General features: G+C 34.8%; 1 protein-coding gene across 9 annotated transcripts in view; it reads left to right on the top strand.

Moving 5' to 3' along the window:
* Positions 1–27,179, top strand: part of COL24A1 (collagen, type XXIV, alpha 1) — a 247,039-nt gene that overhangs the window by 160,680 nt on the left and 59,180 nt on the right. For 8 of the 9 annotated variants that reach the window (XR_001145261.1, XM_012722607.1, XM_012722606.1 and 5 more), the window contains 12 exons: positions 680–733; positions 923–976; positions 2,215–2,268; positions 2,441–2,548; positions 13,185–13,238; positions 14,836–14,943; positions 18,397–18,450; positions 18,708–18,761; positions 19,638–19,694; positions 21,510–21,563; positions 24,213–24,266; positions 24,379–24,432. Coding sequence is in view for 8 of the 9 variants with exons in the window: in XM_012722607.1 (XP_012578061.1) it covers positions 680–733; positions 923–976; positions 2,215–2,268; positions 2,441–2,548; positions 13,185–13,238; positions 14,836–14,943; positions 18,397–18,450; positions 18,708–18,761; positions 19,638–19,694; positions 21,510–21,563; positions 24,213–24,266; positions 24,379–24,432 (759 nt within the window). In the remaining variant the exon portion in view is untranslated. The remainder of the gene's footprint in view (positions 1–679; positions 734–922; positions 977–2,214; positions 2,269–2,440; positions 2,549–13,184; positions 13,239–14,835; positions 14,944–18,396; positions 18,451–18,707; positions 18,762–19,637; positions 19,695–21,509; positions 21,564–24,212; positions 24,267–24,378; positions 24,433–27,179) is intronic. The other variant, XM_012722603.1, reaches the window with a different exon arrangement.

The following is a 27,179-nucleotide window of genomic DNA, read 5'->3' as shown; positions in this document are numbered from 1 at the left end:
AGTGAGGGAAAGGATGGAGTTTGGAGGACAGGAAAAAAGATGGGGAGAGAAGAACAGACATAATTTGCTCAAAAGCAAGATAAATATCTCTGAGACACAAAAACAACACAACAGTAATTGTTGGCTCTCCAGACCTAGATAGTCAGAAGTTGAAAGATGTTGTATGTTTTTATGACTGAAGGAAACAAAGCTTTCCAACTGAAACCAACTTAAATGTATTCATTTATTAATCTTTCTCAATACAAAAAATTTCTATTTTTACTAAATGATATAATAAAACCAATAATGAAAACTGATTTTTAAAAATTTTCTGAAAGTTTCCATAGTAGTGGATGAGGAGACCACAAAGTCCAAAAACACAGAATATCAGAAGGGGAAAGTAGAAAATTAAAAAAACAATTGGGAGGTAGTTTGTCTATCAGTCTGCCCATGATTAAAGAAGGAGAGAATTAGAAACAACTGGTCTTAAAAGTCCTGATGTAGAATGATACTGTTTTGGCATTTGAATTGTTGTAAGATCTCAGAAATTATATGGCCAAAAATTAATAAAGGGGCAGCAAAGACTCTCTCCTAGGCATAGATATCTTGAGCTAGAAATGAATGCATCTTATTTTGAGCTTGTTGTTCCCACTGTAATTGGTGAATCTGTGTGCAAATGTGTCTAACCATTCTCTTCTAGGGACCTCCGGGTATTGAGGGAGAATCTGGTCTACAAGGCGAGCCTGGTACAAAGGTAATCATCCTAAACAATAAAGGGGAGGGTTTCCAAATTTTCATTGAGGCCCCTATGTTTTCTACTTGATGGCAAGTACACACCTTCTTGAAAACAAGGGGAGAATAGTGGATAAAACAGGAACTTTCCTTATGACATGCCCTCTGTGATTACTGGACACAGCATTTTAATCTTCCTCTGTTTCTTCAGGGCGATATTGGACCATCAGGCACTGTTGGAGTTGCTGGAGAGCCCGGGTTACGAGTAAGTGCTTAGAGACTGTCTTAATGCATTTCATATCGAGCCTATTTCAGAGGCCCGAGATTTAGCCTAAAGACTTCAGAAAATAGCATAATAAATCTTACTGGTGCATTATAAAAAAAATGTTCATCTTTGATCGTTTTAAAATATTCTCATTGTATAAAATAGTAGCCTTAAGAGTCCTAACCTCTTATATCCTTTTCTCAGAGTCCAAATTACTCTCCATAACCTTGGCCAAATACGTGGAGTAATTGTGACTGCTGTTTCTTAATGTTGGCATTAAGAAGAAATTGACAAATTCTAGTGATCAATGCTTAGGATATTTCCTGACCGAACAAAATAGATAAACAAACAAAAAAAAATTAGAATAATGCAATGTTCACATGATTCTGGAAATAATTGTAAATAGTTGTAATTAGTTTATAGAATTTATAGAGACAACCTTTGACCTGTGGTTTTTGTTTGTTTTTTTTAACAAGGTAGCAGGGGCTGAGATCATTTTAAGAAGCATTTATTTACTAAAAGGCAAAGTAAGGGGATTAACTTTGCATCCTGTTTCTTTCATTTTCCCTTTTATTACAGAGGAGTAGGTAGCGGAAAATCAGAGTAATGGAAATATCTCTGGTGGAGATAATGGGACAGCCATGAAAAAGCCCTGATTAGTTTACTTATAAATGCTTCACACAGCAAGAGAGCCAATGCTACTTTAAGCTTCATAATTACAGCTCCACATTTCCATAAGTTCTGTAGCTAGACGATAGTTTCTTGATGATTATCAAGAACTTAATCTTTGCTTCTCTTTTGTAGGATAGAAAATACACACCCTAAAACTGTGGTATATTGATCAAAATTTAACTGAAGTAAATTTAATTTACATTAATGTAACTTCAGTATAGCAAAGTAATACAGTTTTATGAGGTGCACGATATATATGCTATCCTTGAACTCAGAAACATACATTAGGCTACATAAATTTCCATAGTTACCAAGTTAATGTATGTCACCATTAATCACCTGAGAGACCTTAAAATTCTGGTCCTATCTTGTATTTGAATTTATAACCACCATCAGAGCTTTTCAAGCTAAATTAACTCATGCTCTTACTGTTAAATCCTCCTTAGAAATAAAAGTAGAAATGGAAGTAAATGTACACAACTCTACTTTCTGTAGATGCTAAGGGCAAAAATAAAGATAAATCATGTAGCAAAATAATAAATCCAATTATTTCTACTACAAAATAGGGTGAACCAGGAACTCTTGGAGAAGAAGGTCTCCAAGGGAAAGATGGATTAAAGGTACATTATACTTTTAATATAATGTGTAAATATTTCTATGAATTTTTTTGAATATTGTGTGCCAAATAAAAAATCTACTTACTGTATGATACAAGTAGTTTTCTGCTTTTCCAGTCTTAATTGTTGTTTTTTTGTTTTTTGTTTTTTGTTTTTTTTTTTTACTGCATTACAGGGAACCCCAGGAGAGAAGGGACATCCTGGAGAGGATGGAGAAAAAGGAGAGACAGGATCACCAGGGCTTGCAGGGCCCTTAGGTAGACCCGGTGTGATGGGCCCTCAGGTAAGTTCTGCTAAAGTTCATTGTCAGATCCCCAGTAATCTCTGTCCCCTATGCATCTCACACACACATGCACACATAATTTTTTTTAATTATTATTGTTACTTGTATTGAAGTACCATTGGTTTACATCCTGTTTCAACAGTATAGGATTCCTGTCCCATCAGGTCTAATCACAATAGCACTCCCACCACCAAAGTACCCATAGTTCTTCTCTGTAGTGCTTTATGCCTTCCCCACCACACCCACACTTTCCCCGACTTCTTCCATCTTCTGAAATATCTGTGGTCAGCCTTCAAAGTTCGGCTTTTGTCTGACACTGAGCTTGGTTTCACAATATTCCACCGGTAAGTGACAACTAGTATATATCTTTTTCCTGACTGATTTCCCTTGGCATAATCCCCTGCAGCTTCAACCGTGTTGCTGCAAATACCTTGACTTTATCCTTTTAGATTGCTGAGTAGTATTCATCACACACACAACTTATGATGGCCTTATATATCCTATAGGTAATTGGAGGACTCCATGGAAAAGATACTTTTTCTATGTGAACTATAAACCATGGAACTTCTGTTTTTCCTTCAGCCTTACTGAGATAGTATTGACATATATATATAACATGAACATTATGTAACTTGATATATACTTGTGTTCCAATGATATTTATACAAATGATTACCCAATAATAAGTTATTTAACACTTTCCTCACCTCACCTTGCTCCCTTTTGTGTATGTGTATGGCAAGATTAAGATCTGGTACATGAGTGATTTGGTGATGGGAAGCCCAAGGGGATTGCAAATAAGATGGGAAAATGCACAAAATGATGTAAAAATAAACTATTATATATATAAAAAAGAATTTCTAAGATCTATATTTAGTAATTTTCAAATATGTGTTACAGATTGTTAATTGTATACCATGATATCAATTAGCTACCTAGAGTTTATCGTATAATTAGAAGTTTGCATACTTCATCAACCCCTGTTCCTGCCAACCGTAGTCCACTCTGTTCCTATGAGTTTAGATATTTTGGATTCCATTTATAAATAAGATCATACACTATTTGTTTCATACAGCATATTGGATCAAGGTCCATCCATGTTTTTACAAATGGTAAAATTTTCTTCTTTTCATAACTCAATATTTCATTTTTATTGTAAGGCTACATTTTCTTTATCCATTCATCTATCAAATGATGCTTAAGTTGATCCCACAGGTTGGTTATTGTGAATACTGCTGCAATAAACATGGGATATCTTTTTAATATTCTGTGTTCGTTTCCTTTGGATATGTGTCTGAAAGTGGGACTGCTGGCTTATCTGGTAAAGTTTAAATTTCTGTGGCACCTCCATAACTTCATCCATAATATTACCATATACTCTACCAAGAAATACACAGGATTTCTCTTTCTCCACATCCTCACAGAACTTCACCTCTTGTCTTTTTGGTGATAGCCATTCTAACCGGTATCCATCTCATTATGGATTTAATTTATGTTTCTCTAATCACTAGCAATGTTGCTCACTTTTTCATGCCCTTGTTGGCCATGAATGTGAATCACTGCTTTTCTCTGAGATTTCGATCCTGTTCCATTGTTTTATTTGTCTGCTTTTATACCACTGCCATAATGCTTGAAAAACTATAGTTTTGTATTTATACATTTTGAGGTCATACAGTGTGATACTCTCTTGTTAGGGGGGACCCCCAGCTGTATCTCATAAATGGGTGTGACTGGACTTTATGCTTCCTGGTTGAATAGGTTTACTGTCCAGGCCATGTTGTTGGTGGAGCCATGCTCTGCAGTTTGCCAGGGTCATGGGCTGAATTTCAACTTTGGATATGGTCAGAGGCTGTGTTGAGCAATGGGACAGGGCTGTGGGACCAGGGGGCACGCTGGCATTGGTGCCATGCTGCGTGGTGGAAAAGATGGTGCTATCGAAATAAAACCTCTTACCCTTTTAATTAGTTCCTTTTAGGTCTCTGTTTCAGTGGAGTGCTTCAGTCTCACTTTCAGGATCTAGAATTTTCTCAGTGATATCTTCTCTGTGGGTAATTGCTACTTGGTCTTTTGTGTGAGAGACTGAAATTAGAAATGACCTATGCCACCATCTTGATGATGTCACCTCAGCCATGGAACGCCTGCTCTAAAATATTTGATGGGGAAGGTTTTGTCTTGCCTCAAATATACTTTATTAAATATTTCTGGTTTTTCTTCATTGAACTGACATCATTGCTATAAAGTGATATATAGCTTCAGCTAAAATAATAAATCCTCTGTAAGTTGTATTTAAGTTCTGTAAGCTTAACAGTATTGGTCCTAAACTGTAGTGCTACTTCAAGGGAAATTATTTTATGTACTTTATTTTTAATTGAGGTAATATTTGGATATCTCTATCAGGTATTGTCACCTTCCTACACCCACCACCAAATCACCCATAGTAAACCACCATATTTCATTGTGCTTCCTTCTTTCAAGAGAAATGTGAATGCCATACTTAAATTTCTCATTTTCAGGCAAATGGAAGATGTAAATTAGCGGTGAGAAAGCTTTTCTCTTATTATTCTATTTATTGTATTTGTTCTATCCTTATAGATCTAGCCTCTCTGGTCATGTTATTGTTTTATTTTACGGTTCCCTTTCCTGAGTTAGTATCTTTCAGTGTGTAATCTCCCCCAAGAGTATCCTTTCTTTACTTCTTTATCCTTCCTTTCTTGCTTTAGAGGTGTTCTTATAGCTTCTAAGTAATCACTTGTGGCCCTGCCAGAAACTGACTTCTCTTTCCTCTGGACCCTGGTGGCCTTTTCAGCCTTTTAGAGATGGTACACTAACTTTGAAGCCTTTGGGTCTCTTCCCCCAGAAAGTGCATAGCTCTTTAAAAGTGGAATTCCCTCCACAGTGTCCGGTATACTATTTTTCCATGATTATAATTCCTTTAGTGTTGATTAAAATAATTCTATATCACCTCTTATACTTGCATTTCAAAGCAACTTTGAAGAATGAGGGTAAAGCAGAAGAAAAGCATGGCCTGACAAGCTGAGCTTTAACAAATTAAGTATTTTTTCCCTCTCTGATTTTATAGAAGTAATAAAATACCCATTTCTTTTCTCTCCCACTCTCCAAGTCCTAGAAAACTGTGATAGGTATTCTTATACAGCAATACAAAACTTTACTGATTTACCCCAAAATTACTTTAGACATCATTGGTCAAGACACATTGCAATATTACTTCACTTACATGTGTTCATAAAATCCCTTCAATAATCTATTTTTTTTATTAAAGATTTATTTTATTTGTGCATACAGAACTGGGGTACAGGCCAGAGGCTCAGGGCGGTGAGAGGCTTCACCAGAGACAGAGTGGGGAGTAGAACAGGCAGATCGACGAAATACACTGCTGAGGGAAGCAGTGGGTGGGCCAAGAGAGGTCTGCCACACCATGTGGTCACCTCCGGGGCAGGCGGGAATCGAACTTATGTGGAAGTGGCTTTAGATTCTCAGTGATGTGCTTTAACCCACTGCACCACCAGGGAGAGCCAATAACCTATATTTTTTAATGTACCCCAATTTAGAGTGCTTTAGTATCTACCATTATAGAGCTTTTAAATTGAGCTCAGACTTGGAGAAAGCTAAGGAAGAGATTTACAGAAGGTAAAATAACAGACAATACCAGTTCCATTATTTCCTGACCTCTGTTCCTTTAAACCACTCTTCTCAATATTGTGATCAGCCAAAGACTTGTGTATTACCTCTGTAAAGTCCATTCTTCAGAGAACTTAACCTTCTTTCATAAGCATCAGGACTGAACTCACAAAGGAGACAAGTAAATGGTGCTGAGAAAGTACAAACATCCCTTTACTTGGGGGGGGGGGAGATTTTATTTTCTCATTCTTTTATTTCTCTTACTTTTTAAAGAATCTTCACCTATGTGACTTGCATAAGGGGGAATTTTTTTTTAAAGATTTATTTATTTGTGCATACAGAACTGGGGTACAGGCCAGAGGCTCAGGGGCAGTGAGAGGCTTCACCAGAGACAGAGTGGGGAGCAGAACAGGCAGATGGATGAAGTACACTGCTGAGGGGAACAGCAGGCGAGTCAGGAGAGGTCTGCCATGCCATGTGGTCACCTCCAGGGCAGGCGGGAATCGAACTCATGCGGAAGCGGCTTTAGATTCTCAGTGCTGTGCTTTAACCTGCTGCACCACCAGGGAGGGCCCCAGGGAGAATTTTTTAAGTGTAAAAAAAAGTTTGAATGTCACCCAGTCTTTCTGAGAATTCTTATGAAGTGATTCTAAATAAGAAATTAATAATAATTAATATTTTAGCACTGATTTTTTTTTTTTTTTTTTTTTAGTCAATAGTCTAGTTCCCTTGGAGATGGGAATAGAGAATACTGAACTAAGCAAAAGAAAAACCTAACCATGCCCTGGGGATAACATAACCAGGAATCTCAGGGATGATACACCATGACAGCTGGTGTAGGCACAGCAGAAATGAAAAAGGGGTTCACAACAAGGCATGGAAAATGATAAACATGATTTCATTTGCATCATAATTTTCCCCAGGAACAACCCTGCCTTATACACATCCTTGTGCCGTTTTTAGTAACAACACATGTGTGCTTCCTTTTTATTCTTTTGTTGTTGTCCTTGGAATTTTAAATGCCTTTCAGCTCATAAACTTAATAAAAATGCCATGACATATTTTTTTCAAAAGAATAACATGATCCAAGGAACTGTTGCTTAATCAGACAGCCTGGTGTCGAATTTATTTTTGCACTTTAAAAAATTCTGCCACAAGGATGCTACCTTTTGTTTTTTAAATAAAGAGTGAGCAAAAGAAATAGATCTTTTTCTCATGTGAAGAAGTTTCTCTCTTCCTCGTTACAAGGTTGGGAAGTGAGATGGGTTGAAAAATACTGTAAGGACGTATCAGTAACAGATTCCCAAATTAATATAGACTTCTTTGAGCAGAAAATAAATTGTGTATTTTATGTTTGAATTCTGTGTTAAAATGTTCAGTTGCCTGAATGTGTAACTCTGTATGAGAAAAGTTTTTGGAAGCATCTGAGAAAAAACATCTGCCTGACTTATGGTCTGTCATCTGCTTAAAAACCTACCACTGTGGTATCTAAGATCTAAGCAGATGTGAAGCTATCAACTCCAAAGTTGATGGAAATTAATGGAATGATGAAAAAAGAATAAGTGCTTAAGGGTAGGAATGCCAGCTTAGGGAAGAGAAACCTGTTTTCACCGGACAGTGAGAGAAAGTTTCTCTGGATAGGGAACAGTTGAAAATAAAATTGTTTTATTCCTTTAGGACAAAATTTGGTTGGCTGTTTCACGAGTGTGATTGTTTCCATCTGTTTAGGAGTGTGATATCAAATATAGATGACTATGTTATGAGATGATGAAAACAAAAAAGCACCCTTTCCCGAGAAGTTCTTTCACTAAGATCTTTTTCTAATTCTATCATTTGTTATTAAATAAACATTATCAATAATATCTTAAAGTAATAAAGGGGAGAGGAATGTTACTCCTCTATTCTCCATTCACTAGAAAGGAATAATAAGATATATGCGACTTGTTTCTGTGGAGGTTTCCTTGGAAACCCTGAAAATGACTTGGGGAGTTTTGGATTAGTGGTAGGAAAGAGTAAAGAATTATCCAAGTCTTTACCTTCTAAATGATTCCTATGGCTCCAGCATTGGGCTTGTTTATTCTGAATTGCTGTGTCATAAAGCTATGCAGGAAAAGAAAGAGCCCTATATTGGCCACTGTGCAAATGTTCAAGCCCTATCTACAACTATAAAGAGCTGTGGATCTCAGACTGAATCGATCTTCCATTTCTTAGTTTATACATTGTGCCTAATCAAGGGAGGGGAGGTATTGAGAAATTCCCAAAATGATTGTGTCAGGGAGGATACTCATTTGGCAGAGCTTTCTCCTATCCTTCTGAATCAGAAAAAGATACCTGTATATCTTCTTAATGTATAGACTTTGGAAGAAAAGATACTTTAGCTTAAAAAACAACAAAGGCCCTCCCTGGTAGTGCAGCGGGTTAAAGCACTGCAGTGAGAAGTTAAAGCCACTTCCACATGAGTTTGATTCCTGCCTACCCCGGAGGTGACCACATGGCATGGCAGACCTCTCCTGACCTGCCCGTTGCTCCCCTCAGCAGTGTACTTCATAGATCTGCCTGTTCTGTTCCCCACTCTGTCTCTGGTGAAGCCTCTCACTGCCCCTGAGCCTCTGGCCTGTACCTCAGTTCTGTATGTACAAATAAATAAATCTTAAAAAAAATCAAAAACATTAATTCCTCATCTCTAAATTTTTATTAGCCTTACAGACTATAACTTTATGAAATTTATTGATGCATTCATTAATTCAACAAAGTTTTGGAACTCTGCTAAACATTGGGTACCCCTGACCTCAGATTTATATCATGGAGAATGCTAACAATAGACAAGTCATTGCAGGTTATGCAAAGTATGATGACAGAAATAAATGGAATGATGACAAAGAATAACTGCCTATGGGTGGTGAGAAAAAATTACTCTGGACAAGAAATGGTCAAGAGAGACCTGAAGAATAAAAATGAAACAGTTAGGCAAAGAACTAGCTTGAAGAGAAAGGTAAGAAGCAGATTGTAACAGATTTTTAAACCTTGCTAAGAAATTTGGGTTTTATTCAAAAACGCAAGGAAGAAGCTATTGAAAGGTTTCAAACAGAAGATGAACTGATGAGAATCTCTGCTGGGAATTTCCTGATGGAGATCACTCTATTTCACTCTTTGTTTAGAATGTATCATTGACTACCCTAAAAGATGAAGTAAATTCCAGGGGGAAAAAAATAAAATTAATTTGAATTGCACAGAATTGTGATGTAACAAACAATTCAGTGAAAAAAAAAAATAAAACTGTTTTTCAACAAATGGTCTTGAAAGAGCCAGATATCCACATGGAAATAAGTAAATAAAAGGTCGTTGACCTAAATGTAAGTGCTCAAACTATAATGCCTTAGATGAAAACATAGAAGCAAATCTTCACGACCTTGGGATATGCAAAATATTTTTAGACAACAGTGGCAAAAGAAAAATAGATTTTTAAAATATATTTTAATAGCAATCAAAAAAAAAAACTCATGTCATTTTCGGAAACCTATATAGAGCGGGAAGAGATTATGCTGAGTCAGAAGGAGGGAGGAAGACAAATTCTCTATCATGTCTTTTATATGTGGAGTATAGAGAAATCTATCAAAGGGAGAGAAAGCCAATTCAAAAACTAGCACTTGGAAGCCAATTTAGAAATGAAACAGAGTGAAGGTGAAAAGGAGAGACTCAAAAGGTGGGGAGGGAGCACAATGAGCTGTAATGGTGGACTGTGGGTACTTTGTGGTGGGAATAGAATGATAACAGCATCTGATTTGGGGTGATCCAAAATACAAACTTCCAAAATGCAAATGATGGCATTAAGACTTTAGGAGGAAGGGGCTGTAAGAGGACTTTTTTATTGACCATGTTTGAATGTTGCTGGAAATGATCCAATAGAGAAGGAAAAATTTGACAGTACAAGTGAAAAGGGGAATATTTTCAGAAGACTGGGCCTTGAATAAGTGGAGACCTCAACAAAATGCTAAATGTAAGTTAAAATATCACTAGCAGCAAGCAATTAGAAAACTTTTTGAAATATAATTATAACAAAATTAAGTCCCTAAGAATGATTCCACTAAAATGTTCACAAAATTTTTAAAATTGTATCAGTTCATCAACAAAGACCTAGTTAAGTGGAGAGCACTTTGTATTAATGGATAGGAGGAAGATTTAATATAAAAAAATTATGAATTCTCCCTAAATAGTCTATAAATTCAGTACAATTTCAGTACAAATTCAGTACAAATCCCTACATATTCTTTATATTAGCTTATTTTACCCTACATGTTTTTTTATAGAACCTGATTGGTGAAAATAAAGTTGTTGCTGTTAAAGTTTATATGGAAGACAAAAGAGTCAAAATCAAGACAACTTTAAAGAGTAAATTATAGAAGTTGAGGAATAGGAAGTGGATGAAAGGGAACTTACCCACCCTGAATGGCTAAACAGGCCACCTGAAATAGAAGATAACCTAGAATCACATATTAGGATATTTTGGTTTATTTTGAAATTTGATTAATAAATTGATTTACATCACAGATGTGTAAGGAAAGAATGAACTGTTGAGTAAATGGTATTGTGACAGCTTACGGAAAAATCTCTGCCTCATACCAGTATGTATATGTGCATGGGTGTGCATGCACACCCACGGATAAAGGTCCAATTACATTAAAGACCTAATTTGGAAAATAAAACTTCAAAATAGAACATTTAAGGAAACAGTTTCTGGCTTCTTGTGAATCAAACTATAAGAAATGCTGAGAAAAAATATTTATCAATTTGCTTGCCTTAAACTTGCAAAATATGTTGTTCAAAAGTGATAATGAGCAAGGTGAGAAGATAAACTGCAGGCTGGGAAAAGAGATTTGTGATTTATAGAGTTAAAAAAATACCAATATCAAGAATATAACAACTTACATTCATAATTTAGTAAGAACAGCCTAGAAGAATAATAGATAAAATGTAGGAAACATAGAGATATCTAATAACTGTATGAAGATACTGGTTCCTCCTTAATAACTGTATGAAGATAACTGGTTTCAATAGGTAAATTGAAACTACAAACAATTTATACCTGTATGATGGAAAAATGTTGTATATGATAGTATCCAGCATTACAGAAGATTTTGATCAAAACTCTAGAGCAATGCCTTAGGATTGTAAACTAACAAAAACACTTTGAAGAACAGTTTGGCATTATCTTTTATATTTGAGGATGCATATGTCCCATAACTCAGCAATTCAACTCCTGGGTAGATAACCTAAGAAAACTCTTGAGGACACAGGCATGCACAAGCAGTTTATTAAAACATTTTTCTGTGACAGAAAAAAAGGATGAAAGAGAAATAAAAATCCACAAAAATTTACCAGGAAGAAAATGGTGAATTTTCAAAAAGTACATGCACTGCTATTTTGCTCATAGAAAGTTTTAAGAGGTGCAAAATATGTATTTCTTGGAGATACATATAAATGGAACAAAAATATAAAGAAGTACATAGTAATGATAAGCAAATTGAGGGTACTGATTAAATCTGATCAAGAAAAGAGGGTGATTGTGTTTAGGGAACTTAAGTTATGATACCTGGTTTCTAGATTATATAGCCTGCTTCTGTTTCTTAAAATGGTTGGCATATACAGGGCTATTCATTGTACATTTTAATATCTTTTTTTGTATACTTAACTATGACCTAATGAACTTTAAAAAGACAGCAGGAACTTGTGATAACTAACTCTTCGGTGTAAGTCTAGTACTAAGTTTTGTATGCATTATCTCATTTAATCCTAGTGAGCCCTTGAAGAGGTTATGCCTTTTTATATAACAGAAAAATGGTGCCCTTTTTTATAACAGGAAACTGGGATCTTTAAAAATGAAGTGATCTGACTATATATCTCTTAAGTGGCAGAGACACGATGTAAAAGTGGAGCAGTCTCACTTTTAGAAACCCACATGCTTAGCCACCATGAAAGTTAATCAGCCTCTTTTTACAACTTTATATTAGGCCCAAAGAATTCCCAAATTAGTGAAAATGTCATTTCAGCCTCCCGTTGCAGCTAGAACAACAAGAGAACTAAACCAGTGTGGCCTCTATTTCCAATGACTTTCCAAGGCTAGAACATTCTCACAGGTGCACATTTCCTTGAGTATCTGTTTATTCGTTCAACAAATATTTATCAATAGCATTCATAGCAAAGTGGTAAACCACAATTTATTTCTTGTCTACCACATTTTTGCAGTTTGCCAAGCATTGGGGCACAAATTTTATATTTCCATTTGCACTTCCAACAAATGAAAGAAATACCATATTTAATTATTGGCTATTTCAGAACTTGCAATCTGACTTACTGTGGATCTCATTTAAGCCTAGCCACTGTAGACTTGTAAATTCACATGACAGGTATTTTGGCCACATTTTTAATGAACAAAGTTTATATTGTAATTTTTAGTCTACTTTTGTCCAAAGTACAGTTTGAAATGAAAATATTGTTTCAAAAATGCGACCACCTCCTTTTTCTCAGTAGTCTGAAAAAATATCCCTTCTTTCTCATAGGTCAAAAAATACCTTTTTAAAAGTCCTCTAATGTGATTTTTAGGGTCTGTGTACTTAGATATATTTTGTATTGCTATACAATCAATAAGGCTTTAACCACAGTAACTCACAGAACTGTTAAAATGTATTCGTTTACTTTTTTACATTCTCTGTAGTTAAAATGGGTACACTGAAACCAAATAATTTCCTTCCCATAATAAAGAACAGTTCATTTTGTCTATTTTTGCTAATGATGTACATGTGAACTTTACTCACCAATACCAACTACATCTGTGAATCATCATGACTTCTTTTTAAATAAGTATACAAACATATACTGTTGTTAAAAGTAACCATCATTTACCCAGTGTTCAATTCAATGATTATGTGTTATACGTATTCAAAAATTTCAACTTGCCTTTCATTAACAATTTATTTCCTTTTGTTTATGGACTATTCAGGGACCTGAAGGAATTGTGGGAGTACCTGGACAAAGAGGTCGTCCAGGAAAAAAGGTTAATTTCTCTTACATCTTTTCATGTTTGTTTTCTTTGTTTTGATGTACCTGGGGTTCTAGAAAAAGCTATAATATTTTTGTTTGCACTGTATATGAAGTAATAAAGAACTATAAATTTAGCTTTAATACTGTATTTGTAGATAATTCTATTTTGAAGTACTTATTACCTTAATTATTTAAAGACAAATTTCCCACTTTGTAATTTTCCTTTCCTTTGCCTAGATCCAAAAGTTCTTTAATTTACCCTGTATAGTAGAACTTAGGCAGGAAAATAGAGAAAAGTAAAATATTATACCACTTGTGCTAGTTAGTAACAATTTTAATAAGAAGTATAATGGAAGAAATAATTAGAATTGTTTCTGAAATTGCTTTTAACACAAGCTTTTCTAAATTGACAAAGTTAATGATTGATTTTTGTCTTTCTCATACAAAAAAATAAAACACAAATTAGGAATATGCTTTATTTACTACTTTATTATTTACTTTAATATATTTGTAAAATGTGAGTACATTTTATTTTAATAAACAGCCATCTTTGTGTAGGGTCAGTAATTTCTTCAAGTATTGGTGAGACAGATGATTTTCCCATTGTACTACAGCAGTTGTGAATAAAGTATTTATGATCCTAAACTACACACCACATCACATTTTACTTCCCAAGGTCCATTTCTGCTAAATATACTCTAGTTTATCTTTCAAATCATCTGGGGTCAGTATAGGAGACAATAAAAAATAAAGAGAAATGAATGGGATAAATTATAGTTGCCATTCTTGCTCATGAAAATAAACCTAACATTGAAGTCTCTTTTTATATTTATAATGCAATATCAAAAATCAATCTAAAAAATGGGACAATAGCCTGCACTCCTGAGAATTACTATGAATTCCACAGTTTTCCTGACTGGTCACAGTTAAATTTTTTGTTATATCTACTTGATGATAAATAATAGAAAATGTTTGTCTCCACATTCACAAAATAAATTATAACACTTTTTATTAAGAGCAGCCATAGTTTGGTGGTACAGGATGACCAGGCAGCCTAATGAAAAACAGAAAGTAATAAGTTTTCATGAAAATATTATGGGGTTCTAGAGGCAAACTCCAAACCAGTGAGCAATGACCCTGAATATACAGTACAATATATTTTGCATAAATAATCTCTGTGTCATAGAATTTCTGTGTAGAAATGGTGACTCAAAAAAGTGTAAGTCTTCTCATAGTAGCAACACAATATGCATGCATACACACGTTCATATGTGTCCACATAATAAACTTCAAAATAAAAAAAAAATGTGTTGCTTGTATTTCAACATAAACACCAAATCTCCCCTTTTTTTTTTGCTTTGGCCAAAATTATTTTTTAATATAATTTATCCAAAGTTACCTTTAATTATATCTTTCTACAGATGATAATGCTTTGTTATTCTTGTCAATGATAGCACATGGAAACATTAAATAAAAGTAATTCGTGGAATTCCTTTTATTTGTGTAGAATTTTGCTTAACAAGTGTTCTCTGAAATTATTCAGATGGCTCATTAATCTAAGTGTAAGTGGTTTCTGTTTACCTTGCTTTTCTTGCTAATGATATCTGCAGGGTGATAAAGGCCAAGTAGGGCCCACTGGAGAAGCTGGAAGCAGAGGTGCTCCTGGACGAGTTGGGGAAACTGGTCCTAAGGGTGCCAGAGGAACTGGAGGTGCTGTGGTCAGTATTTGTTTCCAGAGTTGGGTTCACTGTGCATGGAAAAGAAATGCATCCATGTCCTTAAAGCTTCATCCCTTGATTAATTTTACAGAGAAAGCAATTGATCCATTGAAAATAATCTACCTCCATGGGATGTGGAGAATTGTAGGCATTCCACAGTACTTAAATGGCTTAGTGGTTTCTGGACATGAAAAAGGAAAGAGGAAAAAAACACTCAAAATGGAAATGAAATATGAAATGAGGTTTTTAAAAATCAGATTATAACTTCTAAGTAGGAAAGTTTCTATGCTTTACGCTTAGAATTAGGATTTAATAACTATATAAAACTATGTTGTCATGGTTTACAAATTGCTTTGAAAATTAGGTTTACTTAAAATTGGATTCTTTTTTCCTTTATGGGCAGACTCCACATGCTATTTGGAAAATTTTTTCTAACCTCTGTGATAAGTCTCTAATATCTAATAGTATTTAACATTTTGCAAGGACTTTTCGTGATGTTGAAAACAAGGATAGTATGATTCTTCTGAACATATTAAAGCAAAATTACGTTGTTAATATATTCAGAAAACATAACAAGAAAGAAGTACAAAATGCTTTGGAAATTATTTTGTCTTTTGACTGTTTTATAAGGTTATCTATAAAATGTATCTGTATTTTCTAGTGTCCATTCTAAGTGCACAGAGGCTAGATTTTTAACCAAAACCCTTGGAGAACACTGCATGATTTGTCTGTCATTTGGGAAAGGTCTGCCTCTGGTGCATTTGAGTATTCTGCTCCTTACTAATAGCTTTTTACTCTAGGTCTTTCTTAATTATTTTTATTTAAATTACTAATGTGTCTCTGTCTTTGGCTTATGCATTCAAAAACTATATTGTAGTTCATTTTTTTAAAGATTTGTTTATTTATTCTTATAGAACTGGGGTGTAGGCTGAAGGTGTGATGGGTGAGAGGGTTCACCAGAGACAGAGTGGAGAACATACCAGGCAGACTGACAAAGTACACTGCTGAGGGCAGCAGGCAAGTCAGGAGAGGTCTGCCACGCCATGTGGGTCAGCTCCCTGGCGGGGGATCAAACTCATGCTGCAGTGGCTTCGGAAAGCTTCATAATGTGGTGCTTTAACCCGTTGTGCCACCAGAGAGAGCCCAGTAGTTAATTTTTTACATAGACATGAAAATAAATTTTTCTCAATACAGTGCCTATAAGCTCATAATTTGGAATTTTCTCCTTTAGCAATACCTGGCTTTCAAACTGTAATATATGTCCCCAACCTACCTTCTTAAGAAGTATCACCAAATTATACTTTCTCCATCAATATTTCATGTTAGTCATTTTGATATTTACCAATCTGATAAATGAAAAGAAGTATCTCTATTTTTTTCTATTCCCTGATTATAATTAATTTATACTTTTTCCCTCTGGAAGCTGCCTGTCCACGTAAACTTATTCTATTAAATTGTTGCAAATATTACTGATTTGCAGCAATATATTTTGAATATTAACAAAAATATAATAGAATATATTACAGCTAGATTTCCCTTTTATTTACATTTTAATTGTTCATATCTTTTCCTCTACAGAAGGTTTAATTTTATCATAGTTAAATTTGTCAGCTTTCACAGTTGATCCTAGTGTTATTTCTTCACTAGAAATACTTTCCTTGCCTAGCATATGTAAAAAATACTCTTCTAGTACTTTTATTTTTCTGTTTATTCTTAAGTCTGTGAGGGATATGGAGGACTGTTATTTTGCATTTGCAGGGGACTGATTTTCTTTTTCCCAGATTGATAGCCATTTGTTTCACTATTATTTAGTGATGTCTGTTTTTCACTTTTCTCAAATGTTACCTCTGCCATACACTAAACTCTCAAATAATTTGTTATTCTGCTTTCACTTTGTTTATTTTCTTCTCTCAATGTTACTCTATTCCTAGGTCAATAGGATACTGCTTAAATTTCTATACTGTTACATTATCTCTTGAGATTTATTAGGACAAGTACTCCATAAGTCTGTTGAGAAATCTTCAGCTTTTAATAATAATTTCCTCTTTCATGTGAACTTTAGAATCATTTTTTCAAGTTCCTTAGTATTGATTCTTTCCATAAAGAAACCTCAGTGTGTCTCCCTATTTCCTCCTATCTCCAAATATATCCTTCAGTAAAGTCATTTCCTTTATCTCTGTTCTTATGCCTTTCTTGCTGGCTCCATTTTTGGTTTCTTATGGATTTTATTATTTTTGATAAAATCTTTATTGCCGCTCTTTGGTATTCTGAAAGAAATTTATTTTTGTATTTAAGTACTTATACTAAGTGATCATATCACTTCCTCATATATTTTCCTTATTTCATTGATTAGAACTTCTGTTAAATGTGGTATTTGACTAGTAATGTACTTGTGTGAGCCTGAATTTCATCATCTCTTTATTTTGGAACTCAAATATGAAAGGTGATGTTGAAAATATTTTATGAAGAGTGAATAATATTTGTATTAAGGTAATATTGATTTACACAGTTCAGAGACATTAGGGTCATACTTCTTCACATGTGGTTTGCCACACTAAACCCACCATCAAGGCCCCCATAATCCTCCATTAATCCATTGGGCCCCCTCATTTTTTGAAAGATTTATTTATGCATATAAGTGCTGGGGTGTAGAGGTGCAGGAATGGATGTGAGAGGAGTCATCAGAGACAAAGTGGGGAGCAAGATAGGTGGATTGACTGAAGGACACTGCTCAGGGGAGCAGCGGGTAGGTCAGAAGAGGTCTGTTGTGCCATGTGGGCCAGCTCCCTGGCCACAAATGGAACTCATGCTGAAAATAGCTTCACTGTGCTGAGACTTAACCCCTTGTGCCACCAGGGAGAGCTTGGGCCCCCATTTTTGATAATGTAAAAGAAAGGAAATTTTAGGATTATCATTTTTACTTTTTTTAATTGTCTGAGTCATTTCAGCATCATAGGAGTACCAATAGCCTTTAATTTATGTGGTTTCTTTATTGATAATAAGACTAGTCCATAAGGTAATTATTACATATAAATAGTCAACATTTTTATTTTTAACAATTTCGACCAGGGCTGAAATCATACTAATTAGAGAATCTGAAACTCACAGGGAGTAATAGAGATTCCCTTGTTGACAACAACTATCAGACTTTACTTTCTAATATTCAGTGATGTGCATATACTACAAACTTTGACATATACAAACTTCATTTCCAGAATCTGCTAGTAATCTCCATAATTCTGACAACAGAAAGTATTTCTTTAATATGATTAAGGATGTTCATTCCAAAAGTAAAGACAAAAGCTGAGGGTGTTATTTTTTTGTTCTCCCATTTCAGACTAGACAGAATTTCATACTGTAAAAAAAAACTATAAAGATAACAATTTAATGAGTACAAGTTTCAATTTAAACAATTTTCTGTTTTCAACCTCTGTTTCTCCTCTGTTTTTTTAGGGTCAATTAGGATCAATGGGACCTGATGGGGAACCAGGAATCCCTGGATATGGGGTAAACATTCTTATTGAAAATAAGAAAGTGTTACTGGCATAGAAATCTTTCTATAAAGATGTCATCCCAAATTAATGCAAACTAACATAAAATCCTCCTGGTGAAACTTTCTAGCATACTTAGGCCTCATCCCTTTATGGAATGAATTTTGTTTATCTTGTGGAGAAATGCAATCTCCACTGGAGTGTGCTTGGTGGTTTTAGGTGGAGGATGTAGAGATGGTACAGAGAATGTCTACTTATTGGTCCTTTTTTCAGGGCCATCAAGGTCAACCAGGACTTTCTGGGCTTCCTGGACCTAAAGGAGAAAAGGTGTGTACGCATTGACTTTTTTTATCCTAAGGTTTAATATTGGCTTTATTTTATTTCCTTGGAAAAAAATTCATGGAAACTTTTTCAATTAACTGAAAAAGCATTTTTCAACTTGGAAAGTACTGTAAATTCTAGACAAAAAAGAAATATCAAGGGGCTAAAATTTGAATGCATTGTTAAAACATCTTCCATCCGTTGTTTCAAAACCAAAGTGAAGTGATAGATCTGAATGTGATCTACAATCTGTGAAGTTTTGTAAAGATAAAGTTAATTCCTACTAGGAATTTGTAGGATAAATGACTGAAGTATATTTATAGTAAAATGTTTTGGTGCATTAGGAATTCAGCAGCAACAGTACTTCTCTTGATGTGTAATAACAATGAAAACTTGACACAGAAAATTCCTAAAGTTCTATAATTAAAGTAGATTGATACTTCTAAAGAGAATCATATATGACTCACAACTATGTTTAAAATATCATATGCCGGGGCCCTCCCTGGTGACGCAGCGGGTAAATGCAGCACTAAGAAGCTAAAGCCACTTCGGCATGAGTTCGATCCCTGGCCTCGGAGGTGACCCAATGGTGTGGCAGACCTCTCCTGACCTGCCCGCTGCTCCTCTCAGCAGTGTACTTCATCAGTCAGCCTGTTCTGCTCCCCACTGGGTCTCTGGTGAATCCTCAAACCATCCATGCACCTCTGGCCTGCACCCCAGTTCTGTATGCATAAATAACTATTTAAAAAACAATAAATAAAATATCATATGCCTAGGTTTTGAAAGGCTCAAATCAGATTGTGTGTTGTATAACAAATATTTAGGTTCCATATTTTAATGTCTATTAATTGGTGTTGTTATAAAAATATTCTCTTAATACAGGGTTATCCTGGGGAAGATAACACAGCTCTAGGACCACCGGGACCTCGAGGTGAACCAGTATGTCTTTTTCTAAAATTATTTGATGTTTCAAGATAAATTACAGTTACTGTAGTAGATTCACATCAATCATATCTTTTCAGGTTGTATAGTTAATCTTATAACAAGAACTTATATAAGAATACAGTATTTGTAGTCATATAACCTAAATAGGAAAATGATATCCAAGGCAAGATTCCTAGCATAACATATTATAAACTTAATACAGTGACTCCCCAAATATAATTTCAGTATCAAAAACAGATTTTTACAGATTATCAAAAAATTACATATTCTATACATTTTATGGTTTTAGTCATCAAGTTCAGATCTATTTCTATAATATTGTTTTAAATCTAATCTGTATCCTTTTTATAATAGTTTACAGTTACCCAATGACTTCAAAATGAATCTAACCAGTTACAAGAGTCAGTACTCTTGAAAGATTACTGATGTGCATCTAATTTAAGCATTCTAATAATTATCTGTAACCACAGTTTTTCTTAAGACAGCAATTGAACTTTAATTATTTGACTAAAGGTCTGCATTTAAGCTTTACTAAAACAATCTTAAATAACATGTGTGATTAAATGGCTAAAATAAAAATGCTTCATTTGCAAAAATAAGTATAATTAAAATTTTAAATGCTATCATATATGGTAAAAGAATTCTAAGGCAGATAGAGAAGAATTTGTAGTCATTCCTGATAATTTTATCTGACTGAATGTTTTATAAATACAAAATGAAAATACAATAGATTTTCTAATTAAACCATTCCACCTCATACTGATGTACATTTATCTATAAGAAATATGTTTCTTTTCTCCCTATAACTTTAAGAGAAAAATACAGAAATAATGTAGAAATGTACAGATCAGTGGGGAAAAAAAACCAAATGGAGAATAATAGTATTTGTTTTCCATTGACACCTATGCCAAACTCAAAGAATGTCGCTGAAATATAGTATATATATATTAAAAATCCAACACAGTAACAGTCATTTCATCTAGAAGACATGAGGCAGTATGAAAATTAAGAAAAGCATGTGCTAAATTAAAACACAGACAGTACTGTCTTTACATTATGTCTGGTAACCTTATCTACATAAGAATAAATTAAGATGTCAGTGAATGTTTGCAATACATTTTATGGCTTTGCTAATATATTTTAGAGTTTCAGATAGTAGTCTGTAATTATTGGAGTTTCAGGTGTGTTTCTGACTAGATAATCTGAGCAGTTTGTCATATCAAAGATTTTATATTAGAATGTGTAGTAAAAGTTAAAATTGCTATTTTATTGTATTAGTTTCTATCCTAAGGTTAAAACTATTCCGTGTAATTTTATTTCTTAAGAAGTAAAACTTTCACAGATTAAATAATAGAATTTGTAATCAAGAATAATGAAGTGGGATTAGCTGTTAGATACTTTTAAAACTCATTTAATGTACTCTTCTCTAACTAATGGAAATAAGTAGCTGAATAGTCCTACTTAAATCTTTTTCACTAAGTGAAAATGCAGGTTACATTGATATCATTTGTAATGTATTTACCTGAAAGTTTATAAATTTTAATTGAGCTTCATGTCTTTAGTGTTTTCCCTAAAAATCATCATAAGATTCTTTTTAAATAATTTCAGTGCATAGAGATTTTGATGATATTCTTGGTACCATTAACATTCACTCCTTTGAAGTTACTCAGTGGAATTAAATCACCACACATGCGACTTCACATTTTCAAAAAGTATTACTAATTGTATCATGCATTCATAAATACTGAGATACATATGTAAAATTGATTGGGTTTTTGTTGTTTTTGTTTTTGTTTTTGTTTTTGATAGGGTCCAACAGGGGAACAAGGAGATAGAGGAGAGCCTGGAGAAGAGGGATACAAGGTAACTCCTGCAAATTCCACACTTTGCTTCTAAGTTTGATTATTGTTCTCTGTAGCTTTACTCATTTCAAGTGAAAATAGCCGCTAGTAGAAATGAGCTAATGAGATCTTAATTTTTTGATCCTAGAAGTAGCTAAAAGTAGCTTACCTTATGCTTTATTTTCCCTTTTTCTAGACTCACCTTCATCTCTTCACAATATTCTTTTTTTCTTTTCTCTTTTTTTCGCAGCCCCGCAGTAGGTAATAAGCCATTCCTAGATCCTTAAGTAGCAAAATAATATTTATCTTAATTCTCAGTTAGCAGCATTGTAAAACATCTTTCAGTAAAAACCTCCTTGTCCCCAGAGTCAATGAATTTAGTACCTTTGATTGTAACTTATTAACACTATTTTAAATAAAAAGTACATAAAATATGGCCGGTTTTGCAAAAGATGTTAGACAGCATGGCAATCTAAGGACACTATTGTACATCAATTCTCCCAATAACTGAGTAATGGAATCAAAAAATACTTAGCCTTTTCTATCATTTCTTTCTATCATTTCTTTCGCTTAACGTAATGTTTTCAGTTCATCCATGTTGTAGAATGCATCAGTACTTCCTTCCTCTTAATGTTTTTTTAAAACATATTTATTCACAGATATTCTTAGAATCTTTAGAGAAAAAAATAAAGTGTGTAATGCACATTTTGCTTCCATTTGGCTATGAACAATTAACTTTTGTTTTTTTAATTTCTTCACCATCCTTCCTCCATTTTTTACTCTTGGACAAACTAAGAATTGCTTAAATTAAATGTCTTGCTCATTGTTATGAATAAAAACTAACTAGTTGTCATTACACATGACACATGTGTCATGTGTCATGTATGGTAAAATCTCTGGCTATTCAACATATGTTTAGTTGTCTTCCATGGGCCAACAGCAGAGCTGGATGCCATGGTTATAAAATTCTATATCCCAGGCACAATCTCTGCCACAGATACCTATCTAGACGATTTGATACAGAAAAAACATATTTAATCAGTAAAAAAGAACAGACAATGAATTAATAGATGTCATGCAGAAAACTATATATCACTTAAGTTATGAAGTTTAATTTAAGTATTAAGAGATCCAGAGGTCCAAGGGAAGAGTAAGCATAGGTGGAGGCCATCACAGTTCTGAGTTTTGTATTTTGTTCATATGCTCATTCTCACTTTACTCTGTCATTCCAGACTTGGGTGAGTCACTTTTCTCCTGAGTCCAGTTTCATAAGTGACCTAGAAGTCATGTTTACTTGCACCAAACTCCGTCTTACTGACATGATTCTGTTATTTGCTAACTCTACTCAGGTTTTGCTAGTAGACTGGGGCCATGTGTGGGAATGGCTTGTCTCCTTGGTGATAGCCACGTGCTCTGTAAACAGCTTTCCACGTGAACTTTTCTCTCTTACCACTATTCACTCCCTTAAAGAGGAGTTGTTCATTTATCTGAAGTTGAATCTTATAACTATAAACATTTACCTCAGAGAATGCAAACCAAGAAGGCTTCAAATAGCCTTCTTCTGAGAATATATGTGGCTATCCCACGTCTGCAATTTCTTCTCCTAGCAAAGAAAAAGGAGGTAGGCCTGATGTGTCTTCTAAGACAGTCTCTCTGTGATATCCAAAAAGAAGGAAAAAAGGAAGCTGAAGTGAAGGTTATAGTGGATAAGGGAATAAAAGGCATCACGTGTGGAGTTCTTCCTCATAACTCTCACCTGACTTGCCTGTGGATTGTTGCTAGTTTGTTTACACACTTAAAGGGGAATTGTGGTAGGTCAGCATTCCTTAGGAGAGCTAGAGCGATGACAGATTGCTATATGTCAGAGCTATTTGATGGATCTTGGCATGGCAGTAACTGCTCTCAGCCTTCAGTCCAGTAAATCTGCTATCCAAACAATTATGAATTTAGCTTGTAAAAATGGAGACTATATTACACTTCTTTAGTAGAAATAGGTTGAAAAATGAAATTTGTTCTCAAACTCTTTGATCCTTTGGTTATTTACTGTATTAATTTCCTGAGCCTGCTGTAACAAATTACCACAAATTGAGTGGCTTCCAGCAACAGCAATTTATTCTCTCTCAGTTCTAGCGACCAGAAATCTGAAATCATGTCAGCAGTTCTATGCTCTCTCTATAGGTCGTGGAAGAGAATTCCTTGCCTCTTTCAGCATACACTTACTGAAAGTGTTCCTCATGGCTTTATTGCCTCAGTCTCTGTCTTCACACGGCTTTCTCCTTCATTGTTTATGTTTGGCACTGTCCAGGTCTTTGGCAAAGACACTATCTATTATCAATAAGTTTATACCCACACCTTCAAGATAGTGTCACTTTAACGTCCTTAAGTTAATGACATCTGCAAAGACCCTGCCCCCCATTCACAGGTTTTTGGGGTGAGGACACAGACATCCTTTGATGTGGCCTCCATTTAACTCACTCCATTAAAGACACATTCTACTCTGTAAGTCATCATAGCCAGTGGTTGTCATATTCTGTATTATTTCCAGGAGATAATTATAATCTGCTATTAAATTTAATTTTGCAACAGCTTGTTATCCTTTTAAGTGATACTACCCTTACCTAAAAGACAGGTGTGCCTATTTATTCTAATATACCATCTTTTCTATTCCCAGGGTCATGTGGGTGTACCAGGACCAAGAGGTGCCACAGGACAACAAGGACCCCCAGTATGTTTTGAAAGCATTCTTTGTCATCCTGGAATAATAAAAAAAATTGTTGTCACTATAACATATTTGTTCTCTGCTTCATATGTAATGTCTGTTTTGGTTCCTATTAAAGGGTGAACCAGGTGACCAGGGGGAACAAGGACTAAAAGGAGAAAGAGGACCTGAAGTAAGTTGAAATTGTTTAAAACAATTGGAAATTTATTGTTGGTCTGAAAAAGCAAGGAGCCCAGGAATCGTGATTCATTGTAATTTAAATGATCATTCTCCCTTACAAAGCAAAGATCACTAGAAACCTCTGAAGAGTCAAAATTGTGCTAAAACATGGTGATTGATTAATTAATATTTTGAGTTCTGTCCTGACTAACATTTATTGATGAGCATCTCTGGCTTTGTGAAAATTGTCTTAGCTTGCTCCAGTTGTCTTAGCTTGTTCTTTTTTCCTTGGGGCTTCAAGCAAAAATATCCTTTAAAACTAGTTTCACCGAATAAAAACTTACCAGTCAAAACTACTTAGTTATTGTAGTAAGGAAGAGGTGGAAGTAGTTTGGGTGACACAGATGCACAATCAGTTTAAAAGATTTTTTGTTGTGAAACAAACCACTTATTCCAAACTAAAACTCTGTACCTTACTGAATGTAGCTTACCCTTCTCTGTGCTCTAATATGCCTCAACCTCGTTCTGAAGCAACTGGCTTTGTAACTTGTGCCATCAGTTCTTTGCTGCCCTGCTTTCAGGACATTCTGCTTGCAAGTGCTTTTTTATTTCATTATTATTATTTTGCATAAAAGAACTGGGGTGTAGCTCATAGCAGGAGTATAATGGACCAGGTGAGAAAATAACAAAAATAATGAACAACCATATACCAGAGACATTTTGAGGGGGTGGAGTGGGGAATGGGCTCAAAAACGGGGGGAGGGGAGAGAAATACACGGGATTATGGTGATGGCACACGGGTGATTTGGTGATGGGAAACCCGCGGGGATTACAATCGGGATGGAAAAAAAAATGTACAAAATGATGTAAAAAAAAACTTTTGTAAAAAAAAAAAAAAAAAGAACTGGGGTGTAGGCCAGAGGTACAAGACTAGAGACAGGGTGGGGAGCAGGTACATTTACTGAAATACACTGCTGAAGGGAGCATCAGGCAAAAAGGAGAGGTCTGCTGTGCCATGTGGGTCAGCTCCCTGGCCCAGGATCGAACTCAGGCCGTAAATGTGATAGCTCTGAGAATTAAGCCCCAGAACACCAGGGAGGCCCTGTGCTTTTATTTTAAAATCAATTCTCAAGAAAATGTACTTATTCCAGAAATGAATTTGGTGAGAAGGATAAAAGCAATAAATTTGAGACTATGTTTCTCTTAAACACTTGTGGGAATAAGAAATAAAATGAAATTGAATCTGATATTATGCCTATGCATTCCTTCACCTACAAGTCATTGCTTCTAAGAGTTAATATTTGCTTAGTAGCCTGTCAAATTTCTTGACAAATAATAATAAATAAAAATATCCTGTTAAAGGTAAACCTTAATAAGAAAACATGCAGAAAGGGAAGGTAGTTGTCTCTTCATTAAGAGTTTTAAAGACTCAAATTGGAAAAATAATGGAAAAAGCTGAGAACCTAGAATTCTCTTACTGCTTCACCATTTCCCCCTTAAATTCTCTCTCAATGTCCAACAAAGCAAGTGCTCTCCCAAGACTCCATCCTAGAATTTTTAATCATTTACAGTTAGTACTTTCATGATTTCAGAGTCAACATTTTCATTTTCTTTTTTTATTTATCTCAGGAGTAGGAAATTTTTGATGTTCATTGGTATTTGTTAAGATTATGACAATGACAATCAAATATATATTATTACTAGAGAACTACATCATAGGAAGTGAGCTCTCCCGGAGTGTTGGAGCTGAAATGGGCCTAGAGTCATGGTTTCAATTCTCTGTGATCCAGAGGAACTTATATTTTCATACTTTGAGTATTGCTAGCTTATCGTCCAGGACTACATTAAAAAAAATCTCAGATTTCAAAATGGAAATAGTGGCTACAGGAGAAGCATTGTGTGTTATCCACTAGGGGCCTCTACAGTGGCCATGTGGTACCTGCCCAGTGGCTGTCCTCTTGTTTTTTGCAAGGCTTTACTTTGACTTTTTGGTTTTGAAAGTGGCCTTTAAAATCACCTCAACAATCCTCTCATTTTTCAGATTGAAGAAGGTAAAGCCCCAGGGAGATGAGATATTGAGACACAGAACTAGTTAGCAATAGAACTAACATTTAAAAAACCTTATTCCCTGACTCATGCTACTTTATAAAGCCATCTATTGCCTTGAAATCATCTATAAATTAAGTAAAATATGATTAATTATACTTAACCAATTAGTATATTCATTTGTTTCTCTTAGTTGAGACCGTGCACTATGATAAAGATAGAGCACTCAAAGCCATTTGCAGAACATTTACTCTTTTAAAAAGGCTTTTGTAATACAAATATAGGAAGCTGTCTTATAATGACTTTCAAAGCCTAAAACTCAGGCAAAAAAATTGTTTTTCTTTCAAAAACAAAATTCTAAACTTCAGTATATTGAAATTTCATGGTAACAAAAAAAAAAAGCATTGTAGTTGCTGCTTTTAATGTATTCACTTGGCAAAATAAAATGTTGACCCAAAAAAAAGGCATCAAGAGAATGTAATGCGTTCTTAACTCTCTAAGTTTGTTTACATTTTAAAATAACAGTCATCTAAAAAAGTTAAAGCTGGCAAAGTACTGAGGTAATTGTTCTTCACACTCCACTACGGTGTGGGCTGCAGTGGCACCTTAAAACTATTAACAGAAGGCCCTCCCTGGTGGCGCAGCGGGTTAGAGCACTGCACTGAGAATCTAAAGCCGCTTCCGCATGAGTTCGATCCCCGCCTGCCCCGGAGG

Source organism: Condylura cristata, unplaced genomic scaffold (genome assembly GCF_000260355.1).
Source record: "Condylura cristata isolate star-nosed mole 26May11 unplaced genomic scaffold, ConCri1.0 scaffold00008, whole genome shotgun sequence".
In the NCBI taxonomy this organism is placed as follows: Eukaryota; Metazoa; Chordata; class Mammalia; order Eulipotyphla; family Talpidae; genus Condylura; species Condylura cristata.
This window is presented reverse-complemented; position numbering and strand designations above follow the sequence as displayed.